This window comes from Ostrinia nubilalis, chromosome 9, assembly GCF_963855985.1.
Source record: "Ostrinia nubilalis chromosome 9, ilOstNubi1.1, whole genome shotgun sequence".
Classification (NCBI taxonomy): Eukaryota; Metazoa; Arthropoda; class Insecta; order Lepidoptera; family Crambidae; genus Ostrinia; species Ostrinia nubilalis.
In genome coordinates, this window is record NC_087096.1 from 8,217,620 (window position 1) to 8,233,305 (window position 15,686).

Genomic DNA, 15,686 nt, shown 5'->3' on the forward strand with positions numbered 1-15,686 from the left:
CGGAATTCCTGAAAATAAAATATTACCTAAAAGGGCTTATAATAATAATTAGTTGAAACATCTAAACTATTCACTTATGTACATGTTACGGTTAATGTACAAGTAAAACGCTTTCAAATGATACCAAACACGGCATATTTATCTTAACTTAATTTTTTTACTCTGTATGGTTTGTCCGCTAGAGGGCGCCACATTAGATTGTTGTGAAACCCCATATAGCCTACTAGCTTTCCGCCCGCGGCTTCGCCCGCGTGGAATTTTGTCTGTCACAGAAAAACTTTATCGCGCGCGTCCCTGTTTCAAAAACCGGGATAAAAACTATCCTATGTTCTTTCCCGGGACTTCAACTATCTCTATGCCAAATTTCATCAAAATCGGTTGCGAGGTTTAAGCGGGAAAGCGTAACAGACAGACAGACAGACAGACAGACAGACAGAGTTACTTTCGCATTTATAATATTAGTTGGGATATAGTTGGGATAACCAGCGGACAATTAAGACGCTTCTAATGATTATGTCATTTGTCGAATTCTGATAAGTAGTTTAGAAGTTACGAGGGAACAGATGAACATAGGTAGGTACATACATAGCCTGTCAAAATCATAACCCTCCTTTTGCTTTGCCGTAGTCGGGTAAAAATAATTTAATTTTTGTTTTTCTTTCACGCACAGTTATATAGGTATAAATACAGTGAATTCCGTCAACTGCAAATTTGCACAGAGGTTTGGGTTGCATATAAACATAATTTATTACAAAACAATCTAAAATTTTACAAATTTTACATTTAGTTATGGTAGTAGTGTCGATGGGAATGAAGATGTATGTTACCCACGACACTACTGGCTTGGTAGTGCAGAAGGGAAAAAATATTCCCCACGACACTACTGGTAGTGTGGTTTGGTAGTGCGGTGGGTCAGAAGGGTTCGGTGTGTGTTCACATTAACTTGACTTGGCTAATTTCGCGCAGTGTAAATGCAGCTTAAAAGCAGCATGATTTGCTGGCTGACTTGACAGATTCACAGATGACAGAATTGACAGATTGCCGGCCAGCAGCTGACTGACTGACTGAAAGTTCTTCATATATTATTTTCAATATTTCTTTTCGTATTTTTAAAGAGAAAACAAATAGTAAATTCAATTTAAATTGGTATGAATAAGTTTATAATTGGAACTTTAGTACTGTGAAAACTTTGTAGTGTATTGTGAACTTTATAGTGCTTTGTGAATTATACAGCACTATAAACATACTCATCGTAAAACGACCTCTTACAGGGATTGCTATACATTACAATGTCTATCAATTCTATTTACGAAGTAGCCTACAAAGGAGATTTTAATCAAATAAAAGTGAAAGTTGATGAGAACATATCATTAGCTAAGGCCACTGATGAAGTAAGTTAACCCATTTAGACCGATAATTATTTTTGTAAATAAAAATTGATTTTTCAGCAAAAACTTACAAAGGGAAGCCTAAAAATCATGAAAAAAATATTTAAAAAAATAATCCATAAATAGGGGGCCGTGGGGAGCCCGTACCATATAGGGTACAGTAGGTCTATATGCACGCAAAACATACTAGTTGTTCAAAGAAGGTTTTTATTTATTTTTGTATGATATAAAATAAAAATAAAATCATACAATCACTAGTATCACACTTGGCATATCTTGTAAGACGTTTTCTGTGATACTAACCACATTTGGTTCTTTTTTCCTACCTTCTCCGAAGTTAGTGAGGATAGCTGAAGAAGACCTGGCTTCTTCTGATTTGTTACATTTAGTGCTATCCATAATCGCATTTAGCAACACGACGATGGAAATTTAGCAAATCCATTGAAGAAAACTCTGAGGGTTGTTATTTACATTGACACTATCTTTATCGCCTAAATCTTCGTCAGTCTGATCATCATTAGCGGTTATCTGACAAGACAGCAGTAGAAAAATACCAAAATTGCTTTATGTTTGCTGAAATTATCAAATTTTTCATGATTTGTGGCAATAAAGTGAAGTATCAATTGCCTAAAACAAATAAAAATAATAAAAATTAAATTATATTTTTTCGCACGATTTGCTCATGCATAGACCTACTGTACCTTATACGGTACACCTATTTTAGACTGGAATAAACCGTATAAAAATAATCTCAATAATATTTTTTTTTGTAGTCATGATATCTATTGTACTCTATTTTTCAAATAAAATTGATAAATAACATAATTTACCATGAATAATAAGAAATTATACCTTCTTAAATACATTGTAAATATTTTTTTTGTTTTCTGTCGAGGAATTTCATAAATATTTCCGAAACCACTTGTTAAAACATATTTTTATTTTTTTTTATGTAAAATAATCACTTTAAGCTTACTGTTACAATCATTTTTACAAATTGATAACAGTTTGGTACTTCAAAATATTTTCAAAAAGATACCGTACCACATAGGGTACGGTAGGGCTAAATGGGTTAAACAATGTTATGTTAATTACATATTGTCAGGTAGCAAAGTTCAAAGAAACTTTATATACTGTACTCTTTATTTTTTCACTATAATATCGCGGGAACCCTATATAATTGTTGTGTGTTTTTAGAATGGGCGTCTTCTCTTGCACTGGGCTGCCATTGGTGGAAATGAAAACTTGGTTGACTTTTTGATTGATAGTGGAAGTCCTGTAAACTCTGTAGATGATACAAACTCCAGCCCTCTGACATTGGCTGCCTCAGCTGGAAGACTTGCTGTGGTTAAGTTATTGATTGACCGAGGAGCAGATGTACACCATCAAAATAATCGAGGTCAATCATCATTGCATTATGCTTGTTCAAAAGGACATATCGAGGTAAAGTTTACTTTAAAGAATCATAATATGAAAAAAAAAATGTAACAATTGGATTAGTTGATCTTTAAATTATTTATTTTTAAATTTTAGATTGCAAATTTGCTAATTGAAGCTGGTGCTAATGTTAATCAAACAGATGCATTAAAAGCTACACCATTGCACCGTGCGGCTGCTCAGGGTAGAACTAATATTGTTGACATGCTAATAAAGTCCCCAGAATTAAAAATAGATTCCCAAGATTCTACTGGAGCAACTCCTTTGTAAGTATCTTCATAAATTCTTTGATCGATTTCATTATTTATTTAGCAGTTCCTTTTAAAAATTAATAAATGAAGTCAGTCTAGGTACTAATTTATTATTCCACTTTGTTTTTTTTATTTCAGACATTTGGCTTGTGAAGAAGACCGAGAAGTTGTAGCTTGTATGCTTCTGAAAGCAGGATCAAATATCCAAATTGAAAATGTTGATAAAAAATCTCCTCTAGATTTGTGTTCAATGAAATTAAAAAATACGTTAGAAGCGTTAATACATTAAACCCAGACTTTCATTTCAATTTACACAAATCATTAATAGTGTAAAAAAATGAATTCACGAAGTTTAGCTTGTCTAGGGCTACCATCCGTCCGGGATTCTTCAGATTTGTTTAGGGTGCGTCCGAGCGGGGTTTCATTTAAAGTCCGGGCTTAAAAAAAAACATTTTTAGTGTCGTAATTGGTGTCTTTGGTAAAGTGGACGCGTGTCCAACATAGTCACCATTATTTTTAGCCATAAGTACAATGACATGGATGTGACATGGTCTAAAACCATGTAGTGATATAGCGAAGTTATTCTGTGCTTATGATAAATACCTATTATTGCAGTGCTTATTGTATGTCTGTAATGCTATTCATTTAAATTAAATCTAATTATTATATAAATTTTAAAAAAATCGCAATTTCTAATAGCTGTTTAAAAAATACCTACCTAGTACCATTGAGTTATAATGTACTACGTACTAGAGAAGACATGTCAACTAGACTGTTTCTGGCACGTAAATAGGTCCATGGACCGAAATTCAATTAGTATGTGCTCAGCGGTTGCTGTGACAACACGCTTGAGTGCAGTTTTGTTTTTTGAAATATGCCATCCTATAGACGAAAATACTGTTCAAATAACTCCAGATACATATTAAGTAAAAATCAAGGAATGACTTTTTACCATTAAGTTGTACATTTATGCACTTTAAAACACTAATTTAATTTTAATTTGTTAATTACAAGGCGTCACCGCGGCGGCAGCCATTTTACGAAAATTTCAAAGAAATAAAAATCGCAGACTTGACACTGACGCATAAATTAGTATACGAAAGGAAGGTTAATACAGCAATAAAAAGATTTTTTTAAAGATTATAAGCACTTTGTATTGCACAAATTACTAATAGTCCCGTCCAGCCCCTTGTGTTAAGCTAAATAAGCTTGGGTTACGGGTGGGCTCACACAATAGTCGTGCGGCATCATGGATCAAACTTGTTTGAATCTCACTGCTGTTGTTCGTATGCGACTGGTTAGTTAGTAAATCACCCTAATTATTGACACCTAGCTCACGAGATAGGCTAAAATTATAATAATTGTACAGTGTGTCTGGTCACCAGTGTCCGACCCGTTAGGGTGCAGTAATATGATCAATTTAATCGACAAATCCAGTATTAAAAAATTACAGCTATTTTAATTTTTTTAGTTTCTGAGTCCGGATGGATTCATTTATTTACCAAATCTACCGATGTACAGGACCTATGAGTATAAAAGTGATTCGTTCGACAGCTGAAAAAGTAAGCAATACGTTGTCATCAAAAGCTTCCATTTAAATTTCTTAGAAACACTTGGTAAAAAGACTTCTTTTTAGATTTTTCAATGTTACAAAAAACTAGAAAGTTTTACATTTTTAGATGCACTAAGTCATTACCTAAAAACTGATATACCTTGGCTTTAAATCAACTAGTCTAGGTGCTAGCTACACAGGAGATGCAGCGGTGAAAAGGAGAGGTGGGAATAGTCCCGTAACTTCTACCTCACAGCTATTATACGTGTACTCAACCACTGAGATAGTTAACAATAGAGACAATAAAATAACTGAAAGTTTCTGACTTTCAGTTATTTTATTGGTTCTGGAGTGAAGGCGTGGGTCATCCCTAGCTTTGTTCCTACCGTGACGAGTGGGAATTTTTCTAAAATCTCAAGATGGACTGACTGAAGATAGCAGGAAGACGCTGGGTGCAGGCCACTATCAACTGGGCGATGTGGAAATCATTAGAGGAGGCCTTTGTTCAGCAGTGGACGTCCAGTAGCTAAAATGATGATGACGATGTTTCCTTACAGTATCCAATTCAATAGGCAGAAACTAAACGTAAACGAAGTGTCGCCTCTGTAATGGTATCATTATCTATAACTCATAATATTTCGTGCGCTGTTGGATGACAGTTTTAAACTAGAGATGGGTATTTTTTTTATCGAATTAGAAAATACCAGTTAACGATTCTCAAGGCGATTATCGATTACATTAGATTTTAATCGGGAAGAAAAATAATTAATGACTTAAGCATACGCACTTGTAGCACAAGTAACACGATTAGCCTCAGTCCCCTCAGTTGTGAATTCGGAATCGCCAGTTGTAATTTTAAAATCGCATCACAGAGTGAAGTAACTAACACCAAAAAAACGGCAGAGCGAAGTGATTTCGAATGTTTCAACTGCTACGTTTTGTCACTTGTCTAGGAGGGCTAATTTTAGTCTAAGGGAGGGGAGCTTAGATTACATTACAGGAAACGCACAATATAATAAAAGAAAATAATGTAAGTAGCTGAACCTTTTTGCTATTGAGCACCATGAAAATTTAACACAATTTAGCCGATTTGTTTATTTTCACAATCGTTTCACAATGTCTATGATGAGGCGACCGCAGGAACGTCACTATTCGTGCAATCCTATCAATGAAGTACGACATTTTCTGGTGCAGATTTTATCGCCATAAATTATGAAACTTGATAGTCATGGATTTGACTGACAGCTGTCCGTCAAATTCCCGCCCCGCACCCCGCACTGTACATATTTTGTTCGCGATGTCTGTTCTATACGTAGTAATATTACTTCAATGCCTAGTACCTAAAACAAAGTTTCTCTTTGGCTATATCACCTGAAAATAACAAGAACCGCAATTATAAATTTCCTTATTTAGAAGCCTTGTATTTTATTTTATTTTTAAATTAGGTTTAGTTTAGATTAATTAAGTAGTTAACTTTAAATATTATTATGTAATATTTTATTTTGGCAAATAAACTTTATAAAATTAAATTTCCTAGGAAATTGGGAAATTGATAAACGTTCTGCACAGATGAGAGAGTAGGTGATGTCTAAAGATTTCCTATCTCAACCAGTCTCACAGGCGTCAAAACAGCACGTAATAGCAGTAATAGCAGGCCTCCGTCACTCGCCTATGCCGGCCGAGATAATGAAGAATGTTCACTAATTTTGTTTTTTAGCTTTCTGTATTCTCTGTTAAAAATAAAAAATACACGTGAAAGAATTATTTCGATACGTCAATTAGTTTCCAAGATATTGAATTTTAAAAGTGCGGGCGGCGGCCGGCCCGCCATTTTATGCGCGTGACGTCATATTACAACGACTGGCTCATATTTGTATGGGTGGAATCTTGCAAACTGAATTAAGACCCACTTCCAGGCAACCGATTAAGCTGAAATTTCGCAAACACATGTGATTTGGATGACCATGCAATATTATGATGACATGGAGCTGATCTGATGATGGAGCTGGAAGGTGGCCATAGGAACTCTATAATAAAACGACTTAAATGCATCGAGTTTGGGCTCGTTCGTTTTGTATTGATGAGTATTTTAATTCTATATAGTAATCGGGGTCTAATGATGGAGCTGGAAGGTAATTCGCAATAAAACGACACAATCGCATCAAGTTTGGGTTTGGTTCAATTTTAATTTCTGTGATGGGTCTGGGTGTTAATATGTATAATAAGTTTGTATTTACAAAAAAAAAATTATTTAAGTATGTTTATATCCGTTTTCTAGTGAGCGGACGCTGTGAATGTACGTCACACGGGGTCACGTGACCGTCGGCGGGACTCAATATTTAAGCGAACTTTGAATGCCTATAAAATCATAACTACTGGGTATTTTTGAATGAAATAAAAACTAATGTATTTGTAAATGTAAAAGCTTAACTGTAACATAGGTTTCAAGTGATTTTGCATACCTAGTAACATTCTCAATTACCTACAGCGCGCGACAACTCCAAGTTGCAAATCAGTCAGGGCCGCCACGCGCCTGTGTACAACACATGCGTACCTATACACGCTCGGTCGATCATCGTCGCAATCAAGGTTTATTGTTCCAACAGCACTGTTATTCGTCTTTATAATGGAAAATCGTAATATTTAGAAATAATAATTAACTGTAGTAATTTAAATAATTAAAAATAACTGAATTTTTTAAATAAATTTAAAATAGATACTTTTGACAAAAAGCTGTAGCAAAAACATTATTTTAGCTAATAAAAACATTAACTTTACTTCACCGTGTCTTGTTTCCGACACTACACCTTTTAAAACGTTTGTCCAATTTCGAATTATCGCAACACTGAAGTTTATTAACCGCTTGAGTCCCAGAGGGCATTCATTAATGTCATAACAATGAAGAATGTTCACTAATTTTGTTTTCTAGCTTTCTGTATTCTCTTTTAAAAATAAAAAATACACGTGAAAGAATTATTTCGATACGTCAATTAGTTTCCAAGATATTGAATTTTAAAAGTGCGTAGTAATCAGGGTCTAATGATGGAGCTGGAAGGTAATTCGCAATAAAACGACACAATCGCATCAAGTTTGGGTTTGGTTCAATTTTAATTTCTGTGATGGGTCTGGGTGTTAATATGTATAATAAGTTTGTATTTACAAAAAAAAATGTATTTAAGTATGTTTATATCCGTTTTCTAGTGAGCGGACACTGTGAATGTACGTCACGCGGGGTCACGTGACCGTCGGCGGGACTCAATATTTAAGCGAACTTTGAATGCCTATAAAATCATAACTACTGGGTATTTTTGAATGAAATAAAAACTAATGTATTTGTAAATGTAAAAGCCTAACTGTAACATAGGTTTCAAGTGATTTTGCATACCTAGTAACATTCTCAATTGATTATCTATTGTGTCTAGATTCGCGGGCCTTGAAGGATTAATAGGTACTTTGGAGATGGTACGAAATACAAACACCACTAGATTAACGTTTGCCAATCGTAAATACAATACATGCTTCTTAAAATTAAGTTTTTATTTATTTTACTTTGCTTATACAACCCTGACGCTTGAGCTGCGAGGTAGATAAATTCTGATTACAAAAAATTGCGCTCTTGTGAGCGTAGTATTAAGGTGCGATTTCGAATGCACCAGGTTCGTTGCAAATTTTGCATTATTATTATTACCGTTAAAATGTCGGCATCTGATCCTGATCAAAGGAGTGCAATTTCTGTTGCTGGGTAAATCCGCGAAACAGTAAAAAACTTATGTTCCGATCGATAAAAAAAAAACTGTTGTAGTTCTGGTAAATTAAACTTCTGAATAACGATTCATACAAGTTTCCACATAAGGCGCCATGATCCATATTGATTAAATACTTCAAGTTATTTCGATAATCAAGAAAACACGCACTAAACGTCATTACCATCACAGTAAAAATACTGACCTTTGCCGTTGTCTTTTAATTTTTTTTACTTTACCTATACACAGACCAGATTTTGATTATAAATTTAAAATGTACATATTTACCGTGACAAAATAACAAAATTATATTGAAATCGTATTAGCCAATAAAATGGAATCATGAATTGAAATATTGTCACGAGAAATCGTCATAGCCATCGCGGCAGCATCAAAGGTTCTTTAATGTGGCCGCGACGCGACTTATCCCCGCTTGTGTCCGCGCGTCCCACTCTTCAATTCGTTGCTCGTAACAGAACAGAATGCACGTAAAATTTACGCAGCTCCGAGACTTTTTAAACTCCGAAAACGAGAGACACTCGCAGTTTGTCATCGGCTCGCGTCATTCCCATTTTGTGCGATTTGGTAAGTTTTATATATCGATATTTTTCTAATAATTAGCACTTTGTAGCATGTGATTACAATAAAAAAATGGCGATATTGAGGTGTCCCAATAGTGGTGACAATTATTTTTATATAATTTTAAAATCGTTTTCGTCATTACCATTAACATCATTACCATATCATTTAGGCTTATGGTGATGACACTTTGTATATGGTAATGATGACTATGAATGGTTTCCTAAAAGAACAATGGGACAAAACGTCCCCAGAACTGTAGCACTTTAATACCTACCTTATAATATGATAGTACATGATAATACTATAATTTTATTATAATATGACAGCTCAAGTGTGACATGCATGTCTCAGAAAAAAGTTATATCTAAAATAAGAATCCATAAGCAACCCTGAAAAAATACATACAAAATCACTTTTGACCGACTTCAATGGGTATCACGACAGCTTGACCCCGGGACAATTCGACTCCTGTGACAACTCGACCCCTGCGACAACTCAAACCCTGCGACAACTTGATTTTTTTCAACACTCAACACTTTTGACTTACTTCAAATGGTTTCACGACTGCTGGACCATACGACAGCTGAACCCTACGACCACTCGAACCCTCCGACAACTTGACCCCTGCGACAACTCGATTAAATTACTTTTGACCTACTTCAAACGGTATCACGACTGCTTGAGCGTTAAGAAAACTCGACCTGGACACCTCGATCCTTGCGACAAGTCGATCTCTATTACAACTCGACCCCTGTGACAAGTCGAACACTGCGACACGTCAACCCCTGCGACTACTCTGAGCATTTATTCTAGATTCTGTTCAGGCATTGATTGATGGAGCTAAATGGTTTACAATAAGTATCATAGTTGTCATCGGGGTCGAACTGTCGTAGGTTCCCTACGACAGTTCGACAACTGGACCCCTGTGACAACTCGACCCCTGCGATAACAAGATTAAATTAATTTTAACCTACTTTAAACGAAGCTCGACCCTACAAAAACTTGACCCGGACAACTCGACCCCTACGACAAGTCCAAAATATTCAACTATGATACTTATTGTAAACCATTTAGCTCCATCAATCAATGCCTGAACTGTATCTACAATAAATGCTCAGAGTAGTCGCAGGGGTTGACGTGTCACAGTGTTCGACTTGTCACAGGGTCACAAGTACAAGTTGTCGGAGGGTTCGAGTGGTCGTAGGGTTAAGCAGTCGTAGGGTCCAGCCACTAGCGGCGTAAGGGGGGGGGGGGGTACTCATCAGGGGGTGACAAAAGTCACGCAGATTAGTACTCATTGGGGGGGGGGGGGGGTGTTGCGATTAGTATCATATAGCTCATTCGAACTAACACCTTTCATTCATTCAATCGGTAACCCAAAAGAGGGGGTGCACCAGACCATTTTGGGGTGTCTTACCTCCCCACTATATGTATACCCAACTTACTTACATTAAGGACTTATGACGGGGGATGCTGTGCTGTGCTATGCCCCGGGTGCCAACCCATGCTACGCCGCCACTGTCCAGCAGTCGTGAAACCATTATTTTGAAGTAAGTTAAAAGTGTTGAGTGTTGAAAAAAATCAAGTTGTCGCAGGGTTTGAGTTGTAGCAGGGGTCGAGTTGTCACAGGGGTCGAATTGTCCCGGGGTCAAGCTGTCGTGCCCTTTGAAATTGGTCAAAAGTGATTTTGTATGTATTTTTTCAGGGTTGCTTATGAATTTTTATTTTTGATATAACTTTTCTGAGACATGTCACACTTGAGCTGTCATATAATAAAATTATAGTATTCAATTCAATTTATTCATTTAAAGATAACAATGATCCACATGGTTAGTAGGGGTACCTAAATGGGTGCCTTATACAACTATGTTAGTAATTTACTTATTATAACATACCACTAATTATCCAACCCGTTCGGTAAGAAGTAGCCGAAGGAAATGTCGGATAATAGGAGAGTCGTACCTCTCCGCCACGGTCTTCAGGATACTGTTGGGGCTCGCCCGTATCCTACTGAGCAACGAGGCAGTCTTCTTGCATAGGACAGCAAAGAAGCCGTCAGTATGCGACTGAGCAAACATTTCCGAAGCACTGCAGAAGCGAGGCAAGCCCAACAGCACCCTGAAACCGTTGTTATATTGGACCCGAAGGACGCCAAGCGATTTCTGCGAGTACGTGGTCCATAGGTTTCCCGTGTATAGACTCTGACAGTATGCTTTAAACAGAGTGATCTTGACATGGTCATTACATCGGGCAAACCTGCGAGCCAACATATTACACCTTACTGCCAGCGCCCTTCGTTCCCTCTCGATATCAACATGATCTTTAAGGTCATCAGTAACGTAGTGTCCGAGATAAATTTAGTGACTCTGTTTAACTTTACCCCATTCAGCAAGAGGTCGGGTACCACGTTTGGACATTTACTGGCGGCCTTAAATACCATGTATTCGCTCTTCTTCACATTATACAAATAAGCCATGGCATTTAGCATACGCTTCACACACACCCACCATCTTTCTGAGAGCCCCCATTGTTGGCGCCAGCAGTACCATATCATCAGCGTAGCTTATGTTGTTGATACAAACACCATCTACCCAGCATCCAATACGCATACTGCTAAGGGCAACAATGAGGTCATTTACGTATAGGTTGAAAAGCCTGGGAGACGTCAGCCCACCCTGTCTCACCCCGCACTGCAACCCATACTCCTCAGAAAAAACGTTAGCCCATCTTACGCTGTTAATCTGGTTAGCATACTAATAATGGAATATTTGTGATACTTCTGACGGGACGCCCTGCCTCCTCATCTTATCCCAAAGGATGTCATAAGACACAAGATCGAACGCCTTGGAGAGGTCGAGGAAGCATGCGTAAATGGAAGTCCCCTGATCCGTGTAGTACCTGACAGTGTGCTTAAGACTAAGGATGGCGCTCTCGGTCGACAGTCCAGGCTTAAACCCGAATTGAGCATTATGTGATTTTAAATATTTATCTAGTAGAGAGTCAAGCACACTGTCAAGGACCTTTGCCGTGATTGTAGCTAGAGAGATCGGTCGGGTATTAGCATGGTCTATCATACAAGGTAGGTATTAAAGTTACTAGTGCTACAGTTCTGGGGACGTTTTGTCCCATTGTTCTTTAAGCTTTGTTTTTAAATGAGAAGGTTTTTTATTAGTTTACGAAAAGACGTTTTTTTATTCATTTCTTGTATGTTGACTATTGTGTAAGTCTAAGTAAGAGTACCTAGGCATATTTTTCAATCAAAATCCTCATTGGTGTAAATATATATTTTTTCTGATTCTGAATAATATTAGGAACGTAAAAAAAATTTAACTAATGTCCGTATTGTTCCAAATCGACACCTTCAGGTTCAATTGTCGTATAAACCATTTTGGCCAAATCGAGTTATATATACCATTTTAATCAGAATTTTTTTCTCTATCGAGCTGTATATTCGAAATATTTAAATTCGCTAAAAAAATGTTTATACGCCCCAAAAAACTATAGCGTAAAAGATAAATAAATACCTTATAAACAGTGTAAAAACCGAACGCTTGTTTTTGGTATTTTTGCTAAGATGTATCAACCATACATTTTTTTAAGCCAGGACGTAAAACTCTCTCGTAATTGAAAATGGTTTTTACGCCTAAAGACATGGCGTTTTATGTCCAGATTCAACGTCGTAAGTCCACGTATTCAATATGGTAATTATCTGTTTCATATTCATATTCATTTATTTATTGCATCACATATGTATGTATGTACAGTAAGTAAGTTTTTCTTATTTATAAAGTTAAAGAAAGTTGATTGTTTCTACTTTTAAAGATAATAACTAGATATATAAGGTTGCTTTCCAGGTCCAGTACATCCGTGAATAGGGATGATGACCGGGTCATGAAATCGAAACTCTATTTAGTCTGTCAGACAGAGAATTAGAAAATTTAGACTCATACTTTAATTTTTCCCATAATCGAAGAATTACTGTATTATATTGAGTTGAAATGTCGCGTGACGTCACTTTTGAGTAAAAATTCTACTCAAGCGTGACGTATCGCGCCATTTCAACTCGATGTAGCACTGTTATTATTAAATTATGAAAGAAAATAAAAAATATGAGTCTCATATCGACGGTCCCTACGTATAAAAACGTATCTGAAAACGGTCAATTTTACAGGAGAGCGGTTTGAAGGTTTAAACATGTGTAGCTCGCGTTCTATTTATCATACATTGATGAAATTTGGTATGATAGTTTTATATGAGGTATATTTTATAAAACATGAAGAATTATCAAAAAATAATCACAATAAGTGTATTATTTGTCATTTACTCACTTATACAATGGAAAGTTTCTAATTACAAATTACGTAAGTGGTACTTACTAACTTTTACGTCGGAGTAATATATTTGTTTAAATTATTAACTGCCACATAAGTAGTTGTACACGGGAACAAAGTTCAGCTACTATTGACAGTAACTCTCTGTACGAGTCAACTCGCACATTTTTATTACTAATTAATTTATTGTTAACTTGCATTTTATTCATGCACTTTGCCCAGCTACGCCTGACCTACATTTGGGACTTTGGTAGTTCTAACATTTTTATAATCAGTGCAATAAAGCATTCGGCAGCTAATACACGTCTTTCAATAAATCCCATCAGCGGTTGATACGGCGTAGTTGTCTGACATCTTGACATCAGTCTTACTTTGACACCACATCTTCCACTCTCACTCTAGGCCCATAGTCCTGCTCGACGAGGCATAACAGCGTCCCGCCTCGTTTCCCAGATAGTTGCATTTTGGAGGCACTCAATGCCTTAAGATTCTTCATTATCTAAGGGGTCTTTTGACTGAAGAATACTTGTAGAACCGGTAAATTTTCTTTATCAATAGTGCCGGCCAAGTTTGACAGCATGGCATCGCGTACGAAGATCCACATGGCTCTTTTTTGAGTTCGATCTTGTGGAACATTGAATACAACTGGGTACTAAATGGAACCCTTTTCAAGGCATGGATATTTCAAGGTATCGGTCATGCAGATAGTTTCATCATTACAAGAATATCCTCATAAATAAATAAATAACTTTCACAGCGAGGTGGCTTGCCTGGTCGCCACAGACGGCATTATGGTCGCCCTAGGCCAGGGACCACATATATTTAAAGGCATCCCTGACACCTTCACTTGACGCCCACACCACTGTCAAAACTAAGGCCCAGATAAAATATCTAAGAGTTATCCTGTTAATCACCAGTGGCGCCAAGTAGTGAGCGCAAATACGGTGACCTTATGTATATAACCAGTGGCAGCTCGCACTTTTTCCAATCCGTCGCCGTGCGAATGGAAGACAGCTTGCTTTTTCATGGCTGCTTCCCTAATTTGGAGGTGCGAAAACTCTCATGTCGGAAGGCTATGGAGATACGCTATCTATACTGGTACCCTCAAAAGCATGATTCTGTCCCATCTAAGGCATCACCCTCATAGGAAAGGGTAACGCTGCCCATCTTCTAAGACCTTAACAGGCCCAGAAAGTCTACAGGGCTACATCGTCGTCTTTAACGCAGCGTGAAGAACGAGGTGAAAGCTCCGCCATAGGAGGACAGAGAGGCCGTTTGACGTGAGACTCGCTAGACTGTGCTGTAGTCTAATAGTTGATAAACCACCTCGCCGTGGGCCGTGGCTAAGTTGGGTCGCCGAACCTTATTCGCACTCGTGCTGAAGTTTAAGGTTGCTCTAGCGATCGCACCATGACTGGGCACGGATCCTTCGAGCCCTACCTGTATTGAGGTGGCTAGGAGCATACGACACACCATATTCTTGCGGGATAGCATAGTCAAAGCTATGTGGACGGTAACAAAAGTTAGGTGGTAATGAAGCACATCTATCTGAGAAGACAAGGTGCCACAAGAAGCTGCAGTACGATATCGCAACTACGAACCAAGTGCGGGTGCATTTTAATTCGCTCCAGGGAAGGTGACAGTATGATTGCCTCCTATCTTCCTTCCTCGGTAATGGCCAGCGTAACGGGGGCGTGAGGCCGCACGGAAGGCATTGCATAGATAGGCCACCACCACCGTCTGCTGATGGTGAGTGTGTGTACGGAAAAGCTGTGTACTTCCAGTTGCTCTCGTCCCAACTGTCGCCGTGGAGGTGGGAGATCTTTGTCCGGAATCTCAAAGTTAGCACTTATAGAGAGTGACGGGGCACCAGGGTATTTTTAGTGGGTATACCTCATCCTTCTGACGGGTATATGTTTGCAATATCATGTAAGCATTATCATGTAATAGTAGATTCTAAATGCAGTTAATTTAAACTTTTGTTTGTAAGTGTTACCTGCTTATCTTTATTTCTGAATGCCTTAATATGCTTAATTAATAAATAAAATAAATTTTACAATTTTTTACTTATATCATGTATTATAAAGTAGTATAGGAGAAGAACTTGGTTGCGTTGAGTCTAATAAATGACCCTAGATACTTCAGTCGTGTTGTATATCATATTTTATATTGTTTTGTCTTCACTTTTGTGTCCACCAAATATTGCTAAAATACAATTTCTCAGCGTAAAACACCGTTACTGGCACTAACTTATAGACATAAAACAAACTTTTCCAAAGTAAAACATTTATAGTGGCAGTTACGGCTAGAAGATTCTTGAATTTTCCGACGTAAAAATAAGTAAGTGCCACCTACTTATAATAGTTACTTTAATTTTCCCGAGTAAAACAACGCAACTACGT

General features: G+C 37.2%; 1 protein-coding gene across 1 annotated transcript; it reads left to right on the forward strand.

Annotated features, from left to right (window-relative positions):
* The first annotated feature begins 1,002 nt into the window (after positions 1 to 1,002).
* On the forward strand, positions 1,003 to 3,366 carry LOC135074562 (26S proteasome non-ATPase regulatory subunit 10-like). Its single transcript, XM_063968895.1, has 6 exons — positions 1,003 to 1,054; positions 1,093 to 1,146; positions 1,272 to 1,391; positions 2,586 to 2,831; positions 2,922 to 3,091; positions 3,215 to 3,366. Exons 3-6 carry the CDS (start codon positions 1,290 to 1,292, stop codon positions 3,363 to 3,365), a joined length of 669 nt encoding a protein of 222 aa, XP_063824965.1. The 5' UTR covers positions 1,003 to 1,054; positions 1,093 to 1,146; positions 1,272 to 1,289; the 3' UTR covers position 3,366.
* Positions 3,367 to 15,686: the final 12,320 nt, after the last annotated feature.

Coding starts and splice junctions, on each gene's coding strand:
- LOC135074562 (XM_063968895.1), top strand. CDS start 1,290: ATGTCTATCAATTCTATTTACGAAGTAGCCTACAAAGGAGATTTTAAT. Junction 1,392..2,585: donor TAGCTAAGGCCACTGATGAA/GTAAGTTAACCC, acceptor GTGTGTTTTTAG/AATGGGCGTCTTCTCTTGCA. Junction 3,092..3,214: donor TCTACTGGAGCAACTCCTTT/GTAAGTATCTTC, acceptor TTTTTATTTCAG/ACATTTGGCTTGTGAAGAAG.